Source organism: Nomascus leucogenys, chromosome 2, assembly GCF_006542625.1.
Source record: "Nomascus leucogenys isolate Asia chromosome 2, Asia_NLE_v1, whole genome shotgun sequence".
NCBI classification, from domain to species: Eukaryota; Metazoa; Chordata; class Mammalia; order Primates; family Hylobatidae; genus Nomascus; species Nomascus leucogenys.
Genome location: NC_044382.1, coordinates 1,460,608 through 1,483,676, shown reverse-complemented (window position 1 = coordinate 1,483,676; position 23,069 = coordinate 1,460,608). Strand labels below are relative to the sequence as shown.

At 42.6% G+C, this 23,069-nt stretch overlaps 1 protein-coding gene across 3 annotated transcripts in view; it reads right to left on the bottom strand.

Moving 5' to 3' along the window:
- RNF130 (ring finger protein 130) overlaps positions 1-23,069 on the bottom strand; it is a 151,771-nt gene that overhangs the window by 53,264 nt on the left and 75,438 nt on the right. For all 3 annotated transcript variants that reach the window (XM_030824275.1, XM_030824267.1, XM_030824284.1), the window contains exons 4-5: positions 7,296-7,367; positions 5,371-5,453 (exon numbers count right to left, since the gene is read on the bottom strand). In XM_030824275.1, the coding sequence (XP_030680135.1) occupies positions 5,371-5,453; positions 7,296-7,367 (155 nt within the window). The remainder of the gene's footprint in view (positions 1-5,370; positions 5,454-7,295; positions 7,368-23,069) is intronic.

Genomic DNA, 23,069 nt, shown 5'->3' with positions numbered 1-23,069 from the left:
TCTAGGATTATTGATATAAAAGAAGTGCCTGCCCCTCTGTTTTACTAAACAATTAAAAATTTCTCCTCTAGACTGTGGGGTACTACGAAGAAAAACAAAAAAGACCACCTGGTTCTCTGGTGACGCATTTAGAAAACCTCCTTTCCTTAGCTAATGAAAATCTGAAATATTTTTGGTCTTAAAAAAAAAGTTCCTTTGAGCTCTCCATCCACCCCATCCCTCTCTTACCCCTGACCCCTACCTCTGAGCATTAAACACCCTTCCTTCCTAATTGTCTTTCCAAATTCCCCGCTAGTCCAGCTTCTGTGCAACTCACCCAGAGATCTTCAGTCTCAAACTCCCACGGCACATCCCTCGCTTCCACAAACAAAGCTGGGTGGCTGTTCTCTTCACTCATGGCCCTCCTCTCCTTCCTGTCTCTTCTGTGATCTCCACAGGCAGCTGCCCTCAACACGGCACCTTTTTCCCTCATCACCCATTATCTAACCCTCCTGCTGGTCTCTTCAGTGCAACTTTCACTGAACTCACTGTGGCCTTTCCTTCCCTTCTAGGCAAAGTTCTGCTACGACAGTCTGGTGCTCGGCAAACCGCCTTTCTGCTGTGCAGAGGTCTCAGCTAAGGACTGGGCCGGGGCATTTCGTCTACCTTGGGAAGTGTTTGGAGCAGTCAATGCAACACAGCGCGTGGCCCACTCAGAGAAGTGCCAAGGCTGAGCACCTGTAGGGCCATCACACGGGCAGAGCGGCCCCAGCACGTGGCCACACTCCCGCACGCCTGACCATGCTTGCCCTCACTGTGGCTGTGGGCTCTCATTATGGAAGGTGCTCCATGGACACCCAGGAGGCCTCAGAAAGAGGCACCTGGGGCAAGTGGGGCCTTGAAAAGAAGTTCCCCACTCACGTGATAAAAACACACATAAATGCATAACAGGCCTGCCACACACAGGGTGGGTGGTGCACCGGGATGGAAAGCAGGTAATGTGGACAGTGAAACGTGAAAAGCACAAGCATACCGAACTTCAACAAAGTCCTTTATTCCTATGAGAAATAGTTTGGGATACAGAATGAGAAACAAATAGAACATGAAAGGAACAAACCCAGCAATCATGAAATTCAGCGCTCTCCCCTTTCCTATGTCCCACACATGCCATAAACTAAGTGAGCAGAAGAGCGCTGTGGCGGGGGGGAGGCCTCTATATTGAAGGTGAGTTGCTCTCACAGCTCTGCAGCCTCTTGGTGCCGAGTAAGAACCTGGCAAATATAAAAGGAGGCAGGATTATTAAAGGTCCCAGACAAGAACTCTCTTCTGCTAGCTGGGGCTGGCAGCAGTCACTGTCTCTATGGACCCGCGGCTGCAGTGGAGCCTCAGACATCTGCAGCGGCCGGCCCCCCGCTTTAGCTCCTGAAGTGGCATGGAAACATACGTTCATCCGTGCTGCAGCACTCCACTTCCGAAAAAGTACTTCTAACTACTACACACTCCGATGGCCAACCTTTAAGAGGTCTAAATAAGACGAGGTGACAGTTCCTCAGTTTCTAAGACCTGCTGGCTAACATCCAAAGGAGAATCGGCTGTGATCACTGAGCCGAGGAGGAGGGCCCCTCCGCCATGCCAACTGCCATCTGTCCACAGTAAATAGTGCAACAGAGAGGAAAAGGAAAGGTCATGTGGCAAGAAGCAGGCAATCCACGAGAGGCTCGACAGCGCTGGACACACAGTCCTAGCTGAGCTTGAGAATCGTTAAGGAAAGATGGACACGAAGGTGTCCAGGCCCATCTCCCTCCCTCACGGAGGGAAGAGGCAGTGGGCAGGTATGACAGGAGAGGCTGTGGGGCGGCACTTGGAGGGTGATGGCTTTGAAAGAGAGTTTTAAAAACTGGACTGGGAAATGCGAGGGTGACGAGATGCCGGCGAGTGGAGACAGAACACTGGAAGGAGCAGCCAGCCAACAGAACAAGGCCCCAAGGAAGGGAGACAGCGAGCACGCAGCGGCGCGGGGAGGAGCGGCATGGACCACAGCAGATGGCCTCTCCAGCCTGCGCCCAGGTCAGCACGCTGAGGGAATTCTACCCATTGCTTCCTCTGGGAAGTCAATGGTGAAGCGGTCCTCTGAGAGTGAAGAACAAGCACGTGAGTTAAGGCGTTGAAGTAGAATGAACACACCCGCAGGTGCTGCTGTGACGAATGCTGAGCGCCAGCCAGGTGGGGGCAGGGCTTTGCGCAGAAGCAGGCCCGGCGAGGAGGCTCTGTCTTGCCAAGTCTGTTCAGAGTCCCGTGGGAAGACAGTCAGGGAGCAGAACCCCTTAGCAACATGAGGTACAGGAAGCCACAGCAGGTAACACCGACTCTGGGCTTCAAAGACAATAGGGGCGGGGAGGCGTCCCAAGGCAGAAGGAATTCTGTAAGCAGCAGCTTGGTGAGAGCGATGGTGTAGCTGTGCGAGTGGCATCTGCTGGGGAGAGGCTTGAAGAGCCGCGCATAGCCATCCTCAGCTCAGTGGTTCTCATCTGGAGGCAGTTTTGGTTGTCACAACTGTGTGAAGGTGGGTGCTACTGACACCTAGTGGGTAGAGGCCAAGGACACTGCCATGCCCACACCCCCACACAATGATCTGGTCCCAAATATCAACAGTGCCAAGGCTGAGAAATGCTGCTCTAGGTTAAAGACCGTCACAAGTCCTGCTTGATGTGTAAAGTTAATTTTTGCTACACCTGATAATTGCACTGTCGCTGCATGGCAATGAGATGGGGTGCTGTGCTGCGCAGGCTGTGTGGTGCAGTCTAGGCAAAGTTACAGCTTGGTGATGCGTGGAGTGTAAGAGGAACAAACAGCCGCTCAGTTCCACAGCAACAGGGAAAACGCTACACTCAGCCAGGGCAGTGAACACGGCTAGTAACACAGTGACCCAGTACTGAAAGACAACCGAGTAACAGTACCACAGAGAGTGCAACGAAATTCCGTGAAGTGTGCCAAAAACCCTAACATTCACAGGCGGACCACAAACACAAACCCCTTCTATGGTGGCAGGTGCAGCCGCAGAAATGGTTCAGATCAACCATGGCCTGGACCTTGGTGGAGGGCGTGGCCTTGCAGCAGCAGAATCGGGCAGGAACTTATAACTAAAGTGCATACGCCTGACCTCCACTCGGGATGTTTCTGAAAGCCTCCCACTGACTCTGATGCACAGTCAGGTCTGGAAAGCAGTGAACCACATTTTAAAAAGAGGGCCAGACGTCGGGCTCACGCCCGTGATCCCAGCACTTCAGGATGCTAGGGTGGGAGGATTACTTGAGGCCAGGGGTTCAGAGCAGCCTGGGCAACATAGTGAGACCCCAACTCTACAAACATAAAAATTATACAAAAGGAAAAAGATAACTCCGAATGAAACTGTGGAAAAGTCAACCATGAAGGGATGAAGATAATGGGATTAAGCTCCCAGAATAACCTACTTTAGGCCGAGCCTCCCCTGGGGGAAGATCCCCTCATTCTGGTAATACACCCATGAATAGTTTTGGAGGCCCTTATTTTTAGGTACCATATGGTTCTGGAGGATCCTGGGCTGAAATAGCAAGACAGAATTTGGAGAGCCTTGGCTTCTCCTGGTCATTCCAGTGTTGAAGCAGGCAAGTGTGGGTGACACATCCCTGTGTCCCGCTGGCCCTTCTCCTGATTTGCACTGGCGTGTGCATTTCCTTTAGCCTCACATTTAGACCGTCAATGACTGCACGTGAAGGAAGACAGGTTGTTCCATCGTTTAATTTTCTAGAGAACAGCTTACATTTAGTTTTATAGATTTTCCTTTACATGTAAACTAGAATGACTGGACTTCCAGAATCTTGGATTTCTGTTTCAGTACATGTAATTCTTCTTCAGTTTGATTTTTATTTTTTAAAAAACAGATCTTCCTAGACTCAAAATAGATTACTTTGTAAGTAAAATAAGACCAGTAGCCTCATGGAGATAACAACTCACAATTATTTTATTAATTCACATGCTCCATATTATAAGGCTGGAGTTGTGTGGATGTCTTTTAAAGAGAAGGGAGGAGGAAGAGGCAAACTCTTTGGTTTTAGGCTTCTTGGCAGGTGATTTCCTATTTATCCAATTGACACTCAGAACTGTGTATCTTAGTTTCATGCTACCAAGCTTGAGAGGGGCCATGGGAGAAACCAACATGCTGTTTCCAGGGCACCCAGGCACAGGCGAGTCCTCTCCTCATGGAGGGAGGCTTGGTCCTATGTGGGGAGCACCACATTAAAGGCAGGCCTTGACACAGCTCTGCCATTTCTGAATTGTGCAACCCTAGAACCTGCTATTGGCTCACCATCCTTCACTGTACAATGGGGGGAAAAACACCCTCTTAGGACTGCTGGGAGAATTATAGGAGACAGTGAGTATAGTCGGCTCAGAGCAGAGCGCCTGAACCACAGCAGGCACAAAGCAGGTATCAGTTCTCTTCATTTTGCATAATCCAGGTTTAGAAAAAGATTTAATCCACGTCCCTGGAGTTGTTGTACCCAGAGCCAGGTGAGCTCCATGGAAGTCTCACTGAAGGGCCTAGTGATATAGTCTAAGATGGAGAGGAACAAGGGGCTGTTTTTGAAACCCACAGCAATCACCAAACAATTCCAAGCACAGTGGCTCATGCTTGTAATCCCAACACTTTGAGAGGACAAGGCAGGAGGACTGCTTGAGCCCAGGAGTTCGTGTTCAGCTGTGGGCAACATAGCGAGAACCCCATCTTTAAAGAAAACAGGCCGGGTGTGGTGGCTCACACCTGTAATCCCAGCACTTTGGGAGGCTGAGGCAGGCAGATCACCTGAGGTCAGGAGTTCAAGACCAGCCTGGCCAACATGATGAAACCCTGTCTCTACTAAAAATACAAAAATTATCCGGGCGTGGTGGTGGGTACCTATAATCCCAACTACTCGGGAGGCTGAGGCAGGAGAACAGCATGAACCCGGAAGGCGGAGCTTGCAGTGAGCTGAGATTGCACCACTGCATACTCCAGCCTGGGTGACAGAGCAAGACTCCGTCTCAAAAAAAAAAAAAAAAAAGAAAACAAACAGATAAACAAAGCCATAGAACAAGAATTCTCAACCTCAACACTCCTAGGCTGTCTGGGGAGTCTGGAGGCCGCGTGCCACGTCGCATACTGGCTACACCTAGGAAGGCTGTGCAGCCTGCACCTGCTGAACAGCACCACTCCCTGCTGGCCTCAGCCCCGTGGCCGGCAATGCACAGCGGACTTGGCCTCCAGAAAGCCACAGGGTGGGTGGCGCTCAAAAGCAAGGGAGATGCCCACTCCGAAAAGGAGGCATATAAAGCACATTAATATCATTCTTTCTCAAAAACATGAAGTTGACATACTTGCAGGGGAGAATTCGGACGACATCATTCTGCTTATAGCTCTCTATGCAGACTGCACAATGATCAAAGTCTGGGTCAGTTTCCTAAAATGAAAAGTACAGAAACAAAAGTCACACGCTGCAAGTATATAAATGGTTAGGATGCAGTTCAGCTCAGAATCTTTCTGTGGCTACTATGGTAAGCAAGTGTTATAAAGTGAAAAATGATTAAAATTAATTTGTTTTTATTTGCCTAACTATATTGGCACAAATTATGTCTAAGTCAATCTATTTTGTTTTAAAAATTTTAACAATCTATATTAATTCTGTTATGATATGTCTTACAAAAATTAAGTCGGAATTCTAATTTTTTCAAGGTTAGAATCAGCTTGGACCATCATGATCTCCCCATCCCTCATTCCCCCTGCATTACTTATTGGTCTGAAGAGGTTTCACTGCTATGTCTGACACAGTCTGGAAGCTCACCAGGATACTTGCTTAAACACACACCTAAGTACAGACAGGAAAGATGGTGAGTTGAGTCCCAGCAGACTGCTGTCTAGAAACCCAACCCAAGAATGGGAGCTGTGAATCTGGTCACAGATTTGGGATGGAGAAGAGTCACTGGCTCAATTCAATACTCGGTCTTCATTAAGAGTGAGAAAGAGTCAGCCAGGTATTCAGACACCAGATTAATTGATTTCCTTCCTCCTAGGACTGAGAAGGGGTTTTGCAAAAGTTGTCATAAAACAAAACATGCCAGGAACCTAAGCCAAGAAAACAGACTATTTGCTGTGTCAGTGTCACTTGGACTGAAACTCAGTGGACAACTGTTGCCAGGTCTAGGAGGTACAAACTAAGATGAATTGGCTTTAATAATTAAAGGAAATAACTGTGCTGGCCTGGGATACAAAGTAAGACGGGTAGGTTAAATCCGCTCCAGGGAATTTCATACTAAAGTGGCAGCTGAGGCTGCCAGGCCAAGAAAGCATCTACACTGTTACCGTGGTTACCACTCCTCTGCCACTGAAATGCAAGCTGTTTTGATGCTGCTTATATTTTCTTAAGTGATTTTCCCCCTTTTCTGTTTCTTTGGTATACAATAAAGTTCACTAAGAATGTCTCCACCTTCTGAAGCTGTTTCAAAGGCAACTAGATACAGTGGTATCAAGGCAATGGGAATAAAATGGGTAAAGTCCAAGAAATTGGTAAAACTTAGGAAGACAGAGAATCATATGAAATTATCCTTCCAGGCACAAGTCTGTGCTTAAATACTAGAATTGGGTGTGGGGCAGGAGACAGTTTTGGTTTTATGCCTTTTGAGATGCCATTTTCCCATTCTAGATAACCTTGAATACTCTGAATGTAGGGCAGCACTAAGATGCAACTGTGTCCTTCTAGTGGAGAAGCAGGGCTCTACCATAACTAGAGCTCTGAGGCAGGATGTCAGTTAGAGGTCTCTGCCACAGCATCCTGACGCTGCCTCTCTCCCTTGGTCCTCCAAGCCAGCAGGGATGACCCTGACACACTTTGCTCTTCTTTCAAACTGCTCAACCCATTGCAAAGAGAGCACCTTTTTAGGTGAAACTCCCTAGAAATGCAGGTCTTCAATTCTCCATGTATCTAGTGAAAAAATAAAACAACAAAAGAGACATAGCAACGTCCCAGGAAATATAGGAAGAAAACACATCTCCTGGCTTTTTAACGCACAAATGGTTCCACTAGAATTCTCTGAAAACGTATGCTAGGTTTTCGCAGAAGGAAACTCTGCGGGAAAACACAGCTAGAGTTACTATAAGAAGGTAATTTAAAATAAAGCATTAGGTAGTATAGTTGGAGAAAATCTAACTAATGAAATGTAAACAATTAGGGTGTGTCCTCTCCCACCAAACAAAAACAAAACTGCTGGATAATTTTTACGGTGCTGAAGTTATTTCATGACTGTACCTTGTCACCCTTCTTTACTGTCCTGGTTGTCAATTTACTGATGGCTTTCTTGGCTGCATCTCCAAGACGACGCTATGAAAATTACAAATAAAAACAGATATTAAGTGTAAGATCTCTGAATGACGTACTTTATTTTCAAGCAATTAAAAGTATAAAGTCTATTTTACTAATCCCTCTCCATGTCCTACGTATAAGAGAATGATAAAAAAATTTAAAAAATAGAAAAACTGGTGGCTGTATCACAGATTCAGCATTCTGGTTGAAAAGTAAAAAGTGTTAGAACATGCAGTTAGGTCCAACAGAAATATAGAAATATAGGTCTTCAATTCTCCAGCAGTAAAAAAGTTAAGTGTCATAATTGCTGCATTTAGGGTCGAATAAACATTTGAAATATCCCAGCATTATCAAACCTACTTCTTGTACACTCCAGAGCCACTCCTGCTGCCCCCATGGCTTTTGGATTCTGCTCAAGGAATGATCACCATTAGGTGTGTAAATGCTGTCTTAGTAAAGGGAAACCTTGATTGCTCCTTGAAATTGCTTATCGCATCATCAAGTGTGAAGAGAAGGAACGCGTCACAGCTCCACTTCTGGCTCTGCTATGCTATCATTCTCTGTAATCCTAGGAAGGTGTACTTACCTTCCAGGGTTGAGCTGTGTTCATTATCTCTAAGGGTGAGGTCAGAGAATCTCCAAGGCTAGATTTATGCAACATTCTCCCAGACACTGCTAGCACTGCTTGGCACCAACAACCCACAGATGAAGAGATGGTGATCCCTACCCTGGAAAACTCACTGAACTGGGAACAGCTGCGTTAATGGTGTACGCTCAAGCACGCCCAGGGCCAGGTGGCAGCACAGAGGAGGCGACCAGGAGGGGTGGGGCGAGGCAGGGGAGGAACATCAGGGAAGGTCTCAAGGAGCCGAGGCCTGGCCTAAGAATGGGAAGGGGTTAGATGGGAAAGGCGTGGGTTAGGAGGGAGTTCCGGGTGTAGGGGTAGGAGGGGATTCCAGGCAAAGCAATAATCTAGTAAAGATAAACAGGTGTAAAGAACAGGTATGTGAAGAAAACTAAGGTGAGCATCTGCTTTCCTGTTCAAATTAGAAAACTTTGTGCATCCGAGGGCCCTAGGAACATTCACACTGGGACAAGGGGCACAAACCGTGACTGTCCCAGGCACATCAGGGAGACACCACTCTAGACACACCCAGGCCCTACACTGCGAGAAAAGGCAGATGCTGCTCCTGCTGGAGCAAGGCGAGGACCAAAACAACGGACACCTTCAGAATGTTAAAAACCCATAGAAACACGTAAGAAAGAATTTAGGGGAAAGTTTTAAACACACAAAAGAACAGAGAATGATTTAATAAAGCCTTCCCTATGTATCTAACATCCGGCTTCCATTATCAGTATTTTACTTCTATTTTTCATCTGTTTCCCCTCTTTGTTGTGTTACATGATTTTGAAGCATATCGCAAGCATCACATAATTTCACCCATAAAATTTTCACTAAGCACCTCTAATAGACACAGGCTTTTGTTAGATGCCATTGTCTTTCCTAACAAGAGTAACAATGATTAATCAACGTTATCCAATACTCACACTATACTACAATTTCCCTAGGTGTTTACAGAATCTCTTTAAGTAGCTGACTTGTTTGAACCAAGATACAAAATCCACACACTGCGTGTGGCTGCTCTGTCTTTGAAGCCTAATCTATGAGTCCCCTCTATCATGCTGATTTTAAACCACCTTATGGAGATATAATTGACTAAAAATAGACTGCATGTATTTAAAATCTACACCTTGACATATATTTAAAGTTACAGTTTGAAGTTGCATATGAAATCTACACTTGTTTTCATGACCCATGAAAACCTAACTACAATTAAGACAGTGTATCTACCACATCCCCAAATGTCTTTGTGCCCCTTCCTAATTCCCTCCTCCTGCCACCCCATCCCTCCATGATCTACTTTTTGCTGTAAGAGTTTGCAACGTCGTGAGTTTTACATAAATGGAATAGATACAGTACGTACTACTGTGTGTATGGCTCCTTTCACGCAGCATGATTATCTTGAGATTAAGCCACTTGGTGCATGTTTCAACAGTTAACTCCTTTCTGATGTTATCTAGTATCCCACTGAAGAGATGGCCCACAGTATCCTTTCACCTGTTGATGGGACATCTGCGTTGTGGTCCAGTTTTTGGCTGTACTGAAAAGCTGACAACAACATTCTCAATTCTTTGCATGGACACATGCTTTCTTTTTTCCTGAGGTAAATACTACAAGTAGAAAGATGGGCTCACCTGATAGGTGTCTGACTTTTATTTAAGAGACTGCCAAAGTGTTTTCCAAACTGGGCACATTATTTTACATTTGCAACAGCAATACATGAAAATTATAGTTCCTCCACATTCTCACCAACACTTGGCATGGTGAGATTTTCTGTTGTTTTTTCTTTCAAGATTTGTTTCCCAAATTGGAGTATAGTGGTGCAAACACAGCTCACTGTAGCCTTGATCTCTGGGGCTCACTCAAGTGATTCTCCAGCTTCAACCTCCGGAATAGCAGGAACTACGGGGGTGCCCCACCATGCCCAACTAATTTTTTTATTTTTATTTTTGTAGAGACGAGGTCTCACTATGTTGCCCAGGCTGGTCCCAAACTTCTTGGCTCAAGCAATCCTCTCGCTTAGGCTTCCCAAAATGCTGAGATTACCGGTGTGAGCCACGGCACCCAGTCTCCTTACGGTTTTAATTTGCATTTCCCTATTGTAATGACGCTGACCACCTTTTCATGTACTTATTGGCCATATGTACACTGTCTGTGGTGAAGTGTCTGTTCGTGTGTTTTGCCTGTATTTCTGAGTTGTTTTGCACTACTGACTTTTGAGAGAACATTACATATTCCAGATAAAAATCCTTTTGCATGTGTTTTCCCTCACTTTATGGCAGTTTTTACTTTTGATGAAGCCGATTAATCATTTTTTCATTGGTAGACTGTGCTCTAGTATCGTATTAAGGAAGCTTTGCCTGTTTCAAGGTTACAAAGACTTCCCCGTTTTCTCTTCTAGAAATTTTATAGTTTCATCCTTTGTATTTGGGGTTCTGACTCATTTTGTGTATTCTGTCAGTTACAGATAAACTTTTTTTTTTTTTTTTTGCATATGGACATACAATTGTCCTAGAATCATTTGTTGAAAAGGTTGCCCGTTCTCCACAGATTTACCTTTCTAAATCTGTCAAAAACCAGTTGTCCATAAATGTGTGGGTCTATGTGTGGACACTATTGTACCATGCATCTGTTTACCATTAAGGAAATACAATCCTGTCCTGATTTCTGAGGCTTTGTAATAGGTCTGAAATTAGGTGGTGTTCACCATCCCACATTTCCTTTCTATTCTAACATCCTTGTGGTTTTTCTTGATATTTTGCATTCTCATATGAACTTTAGGATCAGCTTGTCCATCTCTATGATAAAAGACATCAGGGATTTACAATGAGATTGTGCTGAATGTATACATCCACTTGGGGAGAACTGGCATCTTAACAACATCAAGTCTTCCACTGAACACTGTCTATATGTCTCTCCACCTACTTAGTTCTTGATTAATTTCTCAGCAATAGTTTTCACTATATAGGGCATATTGCATATTTTGTCAGATTTATTGTTAAGAATTTCCTATTTGTTGATGCTATGGAAAATGGGATTTCTTAAAATTTAACTTTCTTAGAGATAGGGTCTTGTTATGTTGCCCAGGCTGGACTCAAACTCCTGGGTTCAAATAATCTTCCTACCTCAGCCTCACAAGTAGCCGGAACTACAGGTGTGCACCATCTGCTTGATGAAAATGCATTTTTTAAAACCAATTCAATTATTCATTACTCATATATAGAAATAAAATTCTTTTATATTGATCTTGTATCACGGAACCTTGTTAAATCTACTGTTGGTCTTTTTCATAGATTCCAACATATCTTCTACACGAAATTTCTACAGAAAATAATGTTGTCTGTAAATGAAGACAGCTTACTTCTACATTTCCACAATGGATGCCTTTTACGTCTTTACCTTTTTACTTACTGTGCTGGCTAGAATCTAAAGAACAATGCAGAAATAGAAGTGATCAGAGGACACATTCTTCTCTTGTTCCTCATGTTAGAAAAAAGAATTTAGTCATTCACCATTAAATATAATGGTAGCTGTCAGTTTTTCATAGATGCCCCTAATAGTTTGAGGGAAGTTTAAAAATCAAGAATCAATGTTGGACTTTGGCAAATATCTTTTCTCCATCTATCGAGATCATACAGTTTTAGCTTTTTTGGCCTGCTAATATGGTAATAATACATTAATTTTTGAATGTTAAATGAAACTTACATTCCTGGAGTAAACACCAGCTAGTCATGATGAATTTATATATATTGTTAAATATAATTTGCTAAATTTTTGTTTAGAATTTTTGCATCTATGTTCAAGAGGGGTCCTGGTCTGTAGTTTTGTTTTGTAGTATTTCTGCCTAGTTTTGGTATTAGGAATGATACTGGTGCCATACAATGAAATTGGAGGTATTCCTGCCTTTTCCACTTTCTATATAAGGTAAACATTTGAAATCAAAATCTGAAATGCTCCTAAGTATGAAACATTTCCACTGCCAACATGAAACTCAATGGAAATGCTCACTAGAGCATTCTGAATTTCAGAATTTTGGATTTGGTATGCTCAAACGGTTAAGTATAATGCAAATATTCCAGAATCCGAAAAATTTCTGGTCCAAGGCATTTTGGATAAAGGGTACTCAACCTATAGTTTGTTTGATATTGCTATCATAGCTGCCCCTTGAACAACATGGAAGCACCCATCTCCATCAAGTCATCTCCTATTAATTACTCTGGTGTAGTATCTATTTGCTCTTGAATTTCTTCAACATCCTCATCTTGAAACCCTTGACCCCCCTTTTTTTTTGTTTTTTTGCCATGTCCACAATCTGTTTCATGATTTCCTTGACTGGCTCTATCATAAATCCTGTGAAATCATGTACTACGTCTGGACAGTTTTCTCCCACAGAAATCTTTTGTTTAGACTTTCATGGCATTTCCTATAATAATAATGACATCTTCAACAGTGCAATCTTTCCAGACTTTCGTGATGTTTTATCTGGATTCTATTCTATAGCATTAAATGCTTTACATAGCATACTGCATGTACTAAGCCATAAAGGTCCTTAGGACCCCCTGCTCTAGAGGTTGAATTAGAGGCATGTCTGGGGTCAAGAAGACTACTCTGAAGCCTTCAGTATTGAATTCATGGGGTTCTGGGTGGCCAGGGGCATTATCCAATATCAAAAAAACGTTAAAAGGCAGTCCTACCCTGGCAAGGTACTTCCTAATTTCAGGGACAAAGCACTGATAAAACCAATTCACAGAGTTCCCACTATTCGGTACTCCCTGTTTTGCAATTAAAAACCAGCAGATGGTATTTATAATTTCCCTTCTAGGCTGGGGTTTAGTAGCTTTATCAGTAAGGGCAGTCTTGATCATAGACCTGACTACATTTGCACAAAACAAATGCCTGAAGTCTTAATTCTCTCTTCTCTTCCTTACTAATAAACGTCCTTTGTGGCACTTTCCCCCCAAATAGGGCACTTTCATTAACATTAAAAATCCGTTCACAAAAATAACCTTTCTCCTCAATGATTTTCTTAATGAAATCTGGGAACCTGACTTGACTGCTACTTCTTGATCGTCAAAAGCTACTTCTCCTGTTATCTTGTCATTTTTAAAGCCAAATCTCTTTCTAAACTTTTCAAACCAACGTTGGCTGCCATTAAATTCTCTAGTGCTATATCCTTTGCTTTCCTTTTAAGTTGTCATATAATGACTTTGCTTTTCCTCAAATCACATTGGATACTATAGGTATGCCTTCCTTATAGAAATCCTGCACCCACGTAAAAGCTGCAAAAGGTATTTAGCAAAAAGTATAAAGTTTTTGTGCCTGCTGGTGTAGCTATAGCAATGGCTTCATGAATAGCTTTTTCTGTTCTTTTGTGTGTTTTACAATGCTATGCTAAGTCATTCTTGTGAAATGGCAGCACCTGCAGCTGAAGACCGCTACCTATGGTACCTATCAAGCAATACAACTTTTTCTTGTAACGTCATGACTTCTCTCCGCTTCTTGGGAGCATTTCCAGCATCTGTGGCACTTCATACAGGTCCCATGGTGTAATATTCAAGATTCATGATACTGCACTAAACACAATGAAAACTATGTGAGAACCACAAGAGGTCACTTTTACTGCAATGATCAACCTAACAGAGGGACAAACTGCTCATAAGGGTATGTCACATGACATTTCAAGTGGATACTGGCAACACTTGCGATCACAACAGCAACAAGTGGCTATGAAATTATTACATTAGTACAGTACGTACTACTGCTAATTTTATGGAGTTATGACTTAACATGGTTTACATTTCTTCCAATTGTGAATGGTGCCATGCATGTGTTTTAATAATTTTTAACTTTTTACAATGGATTTTTGTATATTTTATGATAGTAAATGATAAAATAGACTAGTATCTACATGTATTTTATATATGATGACATACATTTCTCCACTTTTGTGTGATCTCAATTTCTTTCATCAGTGTTTGAGAATATTCCTTGGTTAAATTTATAATTCTTATGTATTTTATTTTTATGTGACTATTGTAAATAGGATTGCTTTCTTGATTTCCTTATTACCTAGTCTGTTACTGGTGTACAGAAATGATACTAACTTTTGTACACAAACTTTGTATCCTCCAACTTTACTGAATTTATCAGGTTTATGAGTTTTTGGTGAACTCTTGTTTTTTTTCTACATATGGTTACATAACCTGAAAAAGGAGACAACTAACATTCTCTTTATGATACGGATGCCCCTTTCTCCCTTCCTCCTTTCCTTCCTTCCTTTCTTCTATTTTTTTTTCTTAGAGACAGGGTCCCTGCTCTGTCACCCAGGCTGGAGTGTAGTGGCGTGATCATGGCTCACTGCAGCCTGGACCTCCTGGGCTCAATCGATCCTCCTGCCTCAGCCTCCTGAATACCTGGGACTATAGGCACACATCACCACACCTGGCTAATTTCTATATTTCTTGTGGAGAAAGGGGTCTCCCCACATTGCCCAGGCTGGTCTTGAACTACTTGGCTCAAGTGATCTGCCTACCTTGGTCTCCCAAAGTGCTGCGATTACAGGTGTGAGCCACCGAGCTTGGCCACCTTTTATTTCTTTCTATGTTCTGACTGCTCTGGATATGACTTCCAGTACTATCTGGAATAGAGGGGTGGTAGGTAGAAGTGGGCATCCTTGTCTTGAACCAGTTCTTAAAGGAAAGTCTTTCAGCTTTTCCTAATCAATATGATGTTAGCTGTGGGTCATGTATATCTTTCACTATATTGAAGTATGTTACTTCTATACCTAATTTGCAAAGTGTTGAATTTTATCAAACGCGTTTTCTGTGTCTATTGAGAATCTGGTATTTGTTGTTCCTTTATTCTGTTGATATGAAACATCATGATTATTGACTTGCATATGCCAAAACATCCTTCCAACCCTGGGACAAATCCCACGTTATATTGCTGTATTATCTTTTTGATGTGTTGTTGGATTCACTTTGCTTTGTACTCGGTTGAGGATTTTTGTGTCTATGTTCAAGGACACTGGCCTGCCATTTTCTTATTTCGTTGTGCCCTTGTCTGGTTTTAATATTGGAATAATTTGGGCCTGGTAGAATGAGTTAGAAAGAATTCTCTCTTCTTTCATTTTTTGAAATAGTTTTAGAAGAACTGACGTTAATTCTCCTTTATAAAATTGATAGGATTTGGCAGTAAATCCATCTGGTCCTGAGATTTTTGTTGAGGGGTCATTACTATTTATTGCTCTGTCCATGTTTTCTATTTCTTCTTGGTTCAATGTTGGTAGGTTGTATGTGGCTAGGAATGTATCCATTTTCTCTAGGTTTTCCAGTATGTTAGTGTGTCGTTCTTCACAAACCTCTGATGATCCTTTGTATTTTGTTGGTTTCGGTTGTAATGTCTCCTTTTTCACTTCTGATTTTATTTGAGACTTCTTTTTTTCTTGGTCTTGTAGCCATTTATCTATTGAAAAAACCAACTTTTCATTGTGTTGATCCTTTGTATTGTGTTTTTAGTCTCTGTTTCACTTAGTTCTATGCTGATCTTTATTATTCCTTTCATTCTACCAATTTCGGGTTTGGTTTATTCTTGCCTTTCCAGTTCCTTGAGGTGCATAACCAGGCTCTTCATTTGAAATATTTCTGATTGTTTGAGTTAGGCAATCGCTGCTATAAACACTTCCCTCTTAGCACTGCTTTTGCTGTTATCTTGTAGGTTTTGGTATGTTTTATTTCCATTTTCATTTATTTCAAGAACTTAAGAAATATATTTCTTAATATATTCATCAACCTTATGGCAGTTAGGGATCATGTTGTTTAGTTTCCACGTAGATAGTATTTCCAAAGTTCCTCTGGTTATTGAGTTTTATTCCACTGTGTTCTAAGATGCATGATATGATTTTTATTTTTAAAAATTTGTTGAGACTTGTTTTGTGGTCTAATGTATAGTGTTTCTGAAGAATGTTCTGTATGTTGAGGAAAATGCACATTCTGCAGCAATTTGATACAGTGTTCTGTAAATGTCTGTTACGTCCATTTGGTACACAGTACAGTTCAAATCCAAGTATCCCGTTAATTTCTGTCCAGATGATCTGTCCAGTGCTGACGGCGGGTGTATTAGTCTGTTTTTATGCTGCTATGAGGAAATACCCCAGACTGGGTAATTTATAAAGAAAAGAGGTTTAATCAACTCAGTTCTGCATGGCTAAGAAGGCCTCAGGAAACTTACAATCATAGCAGAAGGCACCTCTTCACAGGGCAGCAGGAGAGAGAATGAATGCCAGCTGGGGAAATGCCAGATGCTTATAAAACTATCCCATCAGATCTTGTGAGAACTCACTCACTATCACGAGAACAGCATAGAGTTAACTGCCCCCATGATTCAGTCAGCTCCCACCGGGTCCCTCACATGACACACGGGGATTATGGGAACTATAATTCAAGATGAGATTTGGGTGGGGACACAGCCAAATCGTATCAGCAGGATACTGAATTTCCCAACCGTTATTGTATTGGAGTGTATCTATCCCTTGAGGGCTAGTAATATTAGCTTTACTTATTTATGGGTGCTGTGGTGTTGAGTGTATAAATATTTTGAATTGTCATATCCTCCTGCAGAATTGATCCCTTCACTATTATCTATTTACGTTTTTTAATTTTTATTTTTTACATAAGAATAGTTATTCCTACTGCTTTTGCTTTCTGTTTGTGTTAGCATGTCTTTCTCTATCCCTTCACTTTCAGTCGATCTGTGTGTCTAGGTATCATACAGTTGTGTCATTTAAAAAAATCTATTCAGTCAGGCTGTATCTTTTAAGTGGAGCATTTAATCCATTTAGGTTCAAGGTTAACACTGATAAATGACATCTTGTTCCTGAAATATATTGTTATCTAGCTGTTTTGTAAATTCTTTGTTTTATTTTTTCTTCTTTGTGGTTTCATGGAGTTTTATCATGGTGTCATCTGATTCCTTTCTCTTCTTCCTTTGTGTAATTGTTTTATGAGACTTATGAATTTTATACTTTCATGTGTTTTTATGATGGCAAATATCAACTTTTTGTTTCCATGTCTGGGACTCCTTTGAGCATCTACTATAGTATTAGTCCAGTGGTGATGAATTCTCTTAGTGTTTGCTTGTAGGGTCCAGCCCCATAGGGTCGGTAGGTTTTTCTCCCCATGTGTGGAGATGAGAGATTGTAGAAATAAAGACACAAGACAAAGAGATAAAAGAAAAGACAGCTGGGCCCGGGGAACCACTACCACCAACATGCGGAGACCAGTAGTGGCCCCGAACGCCTGGCTGTGCTGTTATTTATTGGATACAAAGCAAAAGGGGCAGGGTAAAGAGTGTGAGTCATCTCCAATGACTGAATAAGGTCACGTGAGTCACATGTCCACTGGACAGGGGGCCCTTCCCTGTTAGGTAGCCGAGGCGGAGAGAGGACAGCTTATGTCATCATTTCTTCTATGCTCTTTTCAGAAAGATCAAAGACTTTAATACTTTCACTAATTTTGCTACGCTATCTAGAGGGCAGAGCCAGGTGTACAGAGTGGAACATGAGAGCGGACCAGGAGCATGACGACTGAAGCACGGCATCACAGGGAGACGGTTAGGCCTCCGGATAACTGTGGGCGGGCCTGAGTGATGTCAGACCCTCCACAAGAGGTGGTGGAGCAGAGTCTTCTCTAAACTCCCCGGGGAAAAGGGAGACTCCTTTTCCTGGTCTGCTAGGTAGTGGGTGCATTTCCTTGGCACTGACGGCTACCGCTAGACCATGGCCATGGTCCACTTGGTAACAGGCGTCTTCCCAGACACTGGCGTTACCGCTAGACCAAGGAGCCCTCTAGTGGCCCTGTCTGGGCATGACAGAGGGCTCACACTGGTCTTCTGGTCACTTCTCACCATGCCCCTTCAGCTCCTATCTCTGTATGGCCTGGTTTTTCCTAGGTTATAATTGTAGAGTAAGGATTATTATAATATTGGAATAAAGAGTAATTGCTACAAACTAATGATTAATGATATTCATATATAATCATATCTATGATTTATATCTAGTATAATACTTGTTATTTTATATATTTTATTATACTGGAACAGCTCGTGCCCTCGGTCTCTTGACTTGGCACCTGGGTGGCTTGCCACCCACATTTGCTTGTCTGAGAAAGACCTGTTTTCTCCTTCACTTACGAAGTTTATTCTAGCTGGATGAAAATTTTTCTCCTTTTAGCACTTTGAAAATAGCATCCCATTCTCTTCTGGCTTGTGCAGTATATTTTTCCCGTCTACTGAGAAGGTCTGTTGTTTGTCTGATGGAGCTTCCTTTATAGGTGACTAGGTGCTTTTCTCTTGTTGATTTTAGAATTTTTTCCTTCACATTGACTTTAAGCAATCTGATGACTATATGTCATGGTGAAGTCCTTTTGCAATGTATTTGCCTGTTAATCTTTCTGCCTCTTGTATCTGAATGACTAGATGTCTTGCTAAACTAGTTGTTTTCATCAATTATTTCCTTAAATAAGTTTTCTAAACTCCTTGCTGTTTTCTTCTTCCTCTGAAACACCAATGATTCAAAGTTTAGTTGCTTTATATAGTCCATGCTTCTTGGAGGCTTTATTTGTTCTTTTAAAGTTTTTTTCTGTGTTTCTGTGCAACCAGATTCATACAAAACACTTGCCTTCAGGCTGTGAGATGTTTTTCTTCCACTTGATCTAGATCAGTGGCCCCCAACCTTTTTGGCACCAGTGACTGGTTTTGTGGAAGACAATTTTTCCACAGACTGGCGGGTAGGGGATGGTTTCAGGATGATTCAAGTGCATTACATTTACTGTGCACTTTATTTCTATTATTAAATTGTAATATATAATGAAATAATTATACAACTCACTATAATGTAGAATCAGTAGGAGCCCTGAGCTTGTTCTGCAAGCAGATGGTCCCATCTGGGAGAGATGGGAGACAGTAAGAGATCATTAGGCATTAGATTCTCATGAGGAGCGCTCAACCTAGATGACTTGCATATACAGTTCACAATAGGCTTCGCACTCCTATGAGAACCTAATGCCACCCCTGATCTGAGAGGAGCAGCAGCTCAGGAAGTAATGCTAGCAATGGGGAGTGACTGTAAATACAGAAGAAGCTTCAGTCACTCACCTGATGCTCAGCTCCTGCAGTGTGTCCTGTTTCCTAACAGGCCACAGACCAGTACCCATGGTCTAGATCACTGTAGGGAACTCCTGGTCTAAATCACTGTTTTTTTTGTTTGTTTTTTTCTTTTTTTGGGGGATGGAGTCTTGCTCTTTCGCCCAGGCTGGAGTGCAGTGGTGCGATCTCGGCTCACTGCAAGCTCCGCCTCCTGGGTTCACGCCATTCTCCTGCCTCAGCCTCCCGAGTAGCTGGGACTACAGGCGCCCACCACCGTGCCCGGCTAATTTTTTGTATTTTTAGTAGAGACGGGGTTTCACCGTGTTAGCCAGGATGAGTCTCGATCTCCTGACCTCGTGATCCACCCACCTTGGCCCCCCAAAGTGCTGGGATTACAGGCGTGAGCCACCACGCCCAGCCCTAAATCATTGTTAAAGCTTTCAAATGTATCTTGTAATTCCTTCAATGAATATTTCATTTCCAGGAGTTGTCTGTTTTTAAAATAAAAAACTTATCTTACTTGACATTTTGAGGATTTCTTTTAAGGATCCATTGTTGGAGAATTATTGTGTTTTTTGGGGGGAGGTGTCATATTATCTTTTTCATACTTCCTATAGTATTATATTGATTTCTTCACATCTGCACAAATAGTTGCTTGTCCTTATTTTTTAATTTATTTTAGTTGGAGTGGGTTTATTCTTTAATTTTTTTATGGTTTTTTTTATTATTACACTTTAAATTCTAGGGTACATGTGCACAACGTGCAGGTTTGTTACAAATGTATACATGTGCCATGCTGGTGTGCTGCACCCACTAACTTGTCATTTACATTAGGTGTATCTCCTAATGCTATCCCTCCCCCTTCCCCCCACCCCATGACAGGCCCTGGTGTGTGATGTTCCCCATCCTGTGTCCAAGTGTTCTCACTGTTCAATTCCCACCGATGAGTGAGAACATGCGGTGTTTGGTTTTCTGTCCTTGCGATAGTCTGCTCAGAATGATGGTTTCCAGCTTCATCCATGTCCCTACAAAGGACATGAAATCATCCTTTTTATGGCTGCATAGTATTCCATGGTGTATATGTGCCACATTTTCTTAATCCAGTCTATCATTGATGGACATTTGGGTTGGTTCCAAGTCTTTGCTACTGTGAATACTGCTGCAATAAACATACGTGTGCATGTGTCTTTACAGCAGCATGATTCATAATCCTTTGGGTATATACCCAGTAATGGGATGGCTGGGTCAAATGGTATTTCTAGTTCTAGATCCTTGAGGAATTGCCACACTGTCTTCCACAATGGTTGAACTAGTTTACAGTCCCACCAACAGTGTAGAAGTGTTCCTATTTCTCCACACTCTCTCCAGCACCTGTTGTTTCCTGACTTTTTAATGATCACCATTCTAACTGGTGTGAGATGGTATCTCATTGTGGTTTGGATTTGCATTTCTCTGATGGCCAGTGATGATGAGCATTTTTTCATGTGTCTGTTGGCTGCATAAATGTCTTCTTTTGAGAAGTGTCTGTTCATACCCTTCACCCACTTTTTGATGGGGCTGTTTGATTTTTTTCTTGTAAATTTGTTTAAGTTCTTTATAGATTCTGGATATTAGCCCTTTGTCAGATGGGTAGATTGCAAAAATTTTCTCCCATTCTGTAGGCTGCCTGTTCACTCTGATGGTAGTTTCTTTCGCTGGGCAGAAGCTCTTTAGTTTAATTAGATCCCATTTGTCAATTTTGGCTTTTGTGGCCATTGCTTTTGGTGTTTTAGACATGAAGTCCTTGCCCATGCCTATGTCCTGAATGGTACTGCCTAGGTTTTCTTTTAGGGTTTTTATGGTTTTAAGTCCAACATTTAAGTCTTTAATCCATCTTGAATTAATTTTTGTATAAGGTGTAAGGAGGTGATCCAGTTTCAGCTTTCTACATATGGCTAGCCAGTTTTCCCAGCATCATTTATTAAATAGGGAATCCTTTCCCCATTTCTTGTTTTTGTCAGGTTTGTCAAAGATCAGATAGTTGTAGATGTGTGGTATTATTTCTGAGGGCTCTGTTCTGTTCCACTGGTCTATATCTCTGTTTTGGTACCAGTACCACGCTGTTTTGGTTACTGTAGCTTGTAGTATAGTTTGAAGTTAGGCAGCATGATGCCTCCAGTTTTGTTCTTTTAGTTTAGGATTATCTTGGCAATGCGGGCTCTTTTTTGGTTCCATATGAACTTTAAAGTAGTTTTTTTCCAATCCTGTGAAGAAAGTCATTGGTAGCTTGATGGGGATGGCATTGAATCTATAAATCACCTTGGGCAGCATGGCCATTTTCACGATATTGATTCTTCCTATCCATGAGCATGGAATGTTCTTCCATTTGTTTGTGTCCTCTTTTATTTCATTGAGCAGTGGTTTGTAGTTCTCCTTGAAGAGGTCCTTCACATCCCTTGTAAGTTGGATTCCTATATATTTTATTCTCTTTGAAGCAATTGTGAATGGGAGTTCTGAGGTGGACTTTTTTTTAATCCTGAGGATGTTACTATGATGTGATTTGAGTAGAACTGTCTGACTTTGCCTCTGGGTGTGTTCAGTAGCAAATACTCTAGGATTTCCTTGGATATAAACAGCCTTAGTGTGGTGGCTTTCTCAAATGCTGATTATAGTAGTGGTGTATCAGCTGGCTCATAACTTCCTGAGAAGCTGGGGTGGCATGAGCAATGGTGGTAAAAGAAGTCATGAGAAGCTTTTCTTATTCCCAAGTGCTGTGCACTTACGTAAGCAGATGTTGTAATGGGCTGTGTGGGTCAACCTCCAGGCCAGCAGGTGGTAATTGCAGGTCAGAGCTGGCTGCAGTTGTGACAGTAGGGTTTACGACTTATCTTTGTTAACCAGGAGAAGTACCTAAGTGTCCCATGCAATGGGTTGGGCCAGGGAAAGCTCAGTGGTTTGGGTCTTACACTCAGCCTTGGGGGTGAGGAGGGGACTGGTGGGGAGAGGTGAAGCTGGGTAGAGCTTGACTGGGCAAGACAGCCATTTGGTCCCCCAGTAGCAGGCACAAGCACTGGCTCTGACGGGGATCTAGGGACACTTGCCAAACCCTGTAGAAATGCCTAGGCAAAGATGAGAGCAACTGACATTGCACCAACGTCCCAGCACAGGAAGGTAAGGGCAAACCCGTTGTTAACACCAGGCAAACAGTATGGGACCTGCCTCTCTCTCACTCTCCAGAACCATCAGGACTGATTTCCTCATCCCAACCACAGGAATCGGACAGACCGTATAGTCTGCCTTCAGCCTGCAAAGCTGCCTTACGCAGTAAAACTTGCTACTGGGTCCAAAACCACACCTCTCAGGCAAATCTCCTGCTCCAGTCCCATGATGGGGGTGCAGGGGTCCAATTCTAGGGCCCAAAGCTGGAGGCCCAAGCTCTACTCATTTATCATTTCTGGCTGTGTGGGCCCCTTTCCTACTGAAGACCCAGTGTTCCAATCCTGGCACGAGACTTTATAATGCTAACAGATGCTGCTTCTGCTGCTGCTGCTAGGTCACAGGATTCCCACACAGTTTGCTATGAGCTAGGATTGAGAATGGAGTCCTCTTATCAGCCACCAGGTCTGGGAAAATGCATGGGACACGTCCCAGGTTGTTCCTTCTCAATGTCTCTCAGCTACTCCCTAAGTAAGATCCAGGGCTTGGGAGGTTCAAGGTGCTCTCCTGTGGCCTGGATTGCACAATTCCCCAGTGGGAAGATGGACTGCAGAGGAACACTGACTCCCCATCTCCTGTATTGGGGATTTTCTGTTTTTAGCCCGACTCTGCCAGGAGGGCTGTCTCCTAATTTTCTCTTTCCCAGTGTCTGAAATGTTCTGTTCAATTCCTGTGTTCCTTCTTGGATAAAAGTTAATGATGTGACTATCTGCACACTATTTTGCTTTTTCCAAGTGGGTTAGGCATGCTGGAAAAGCCTC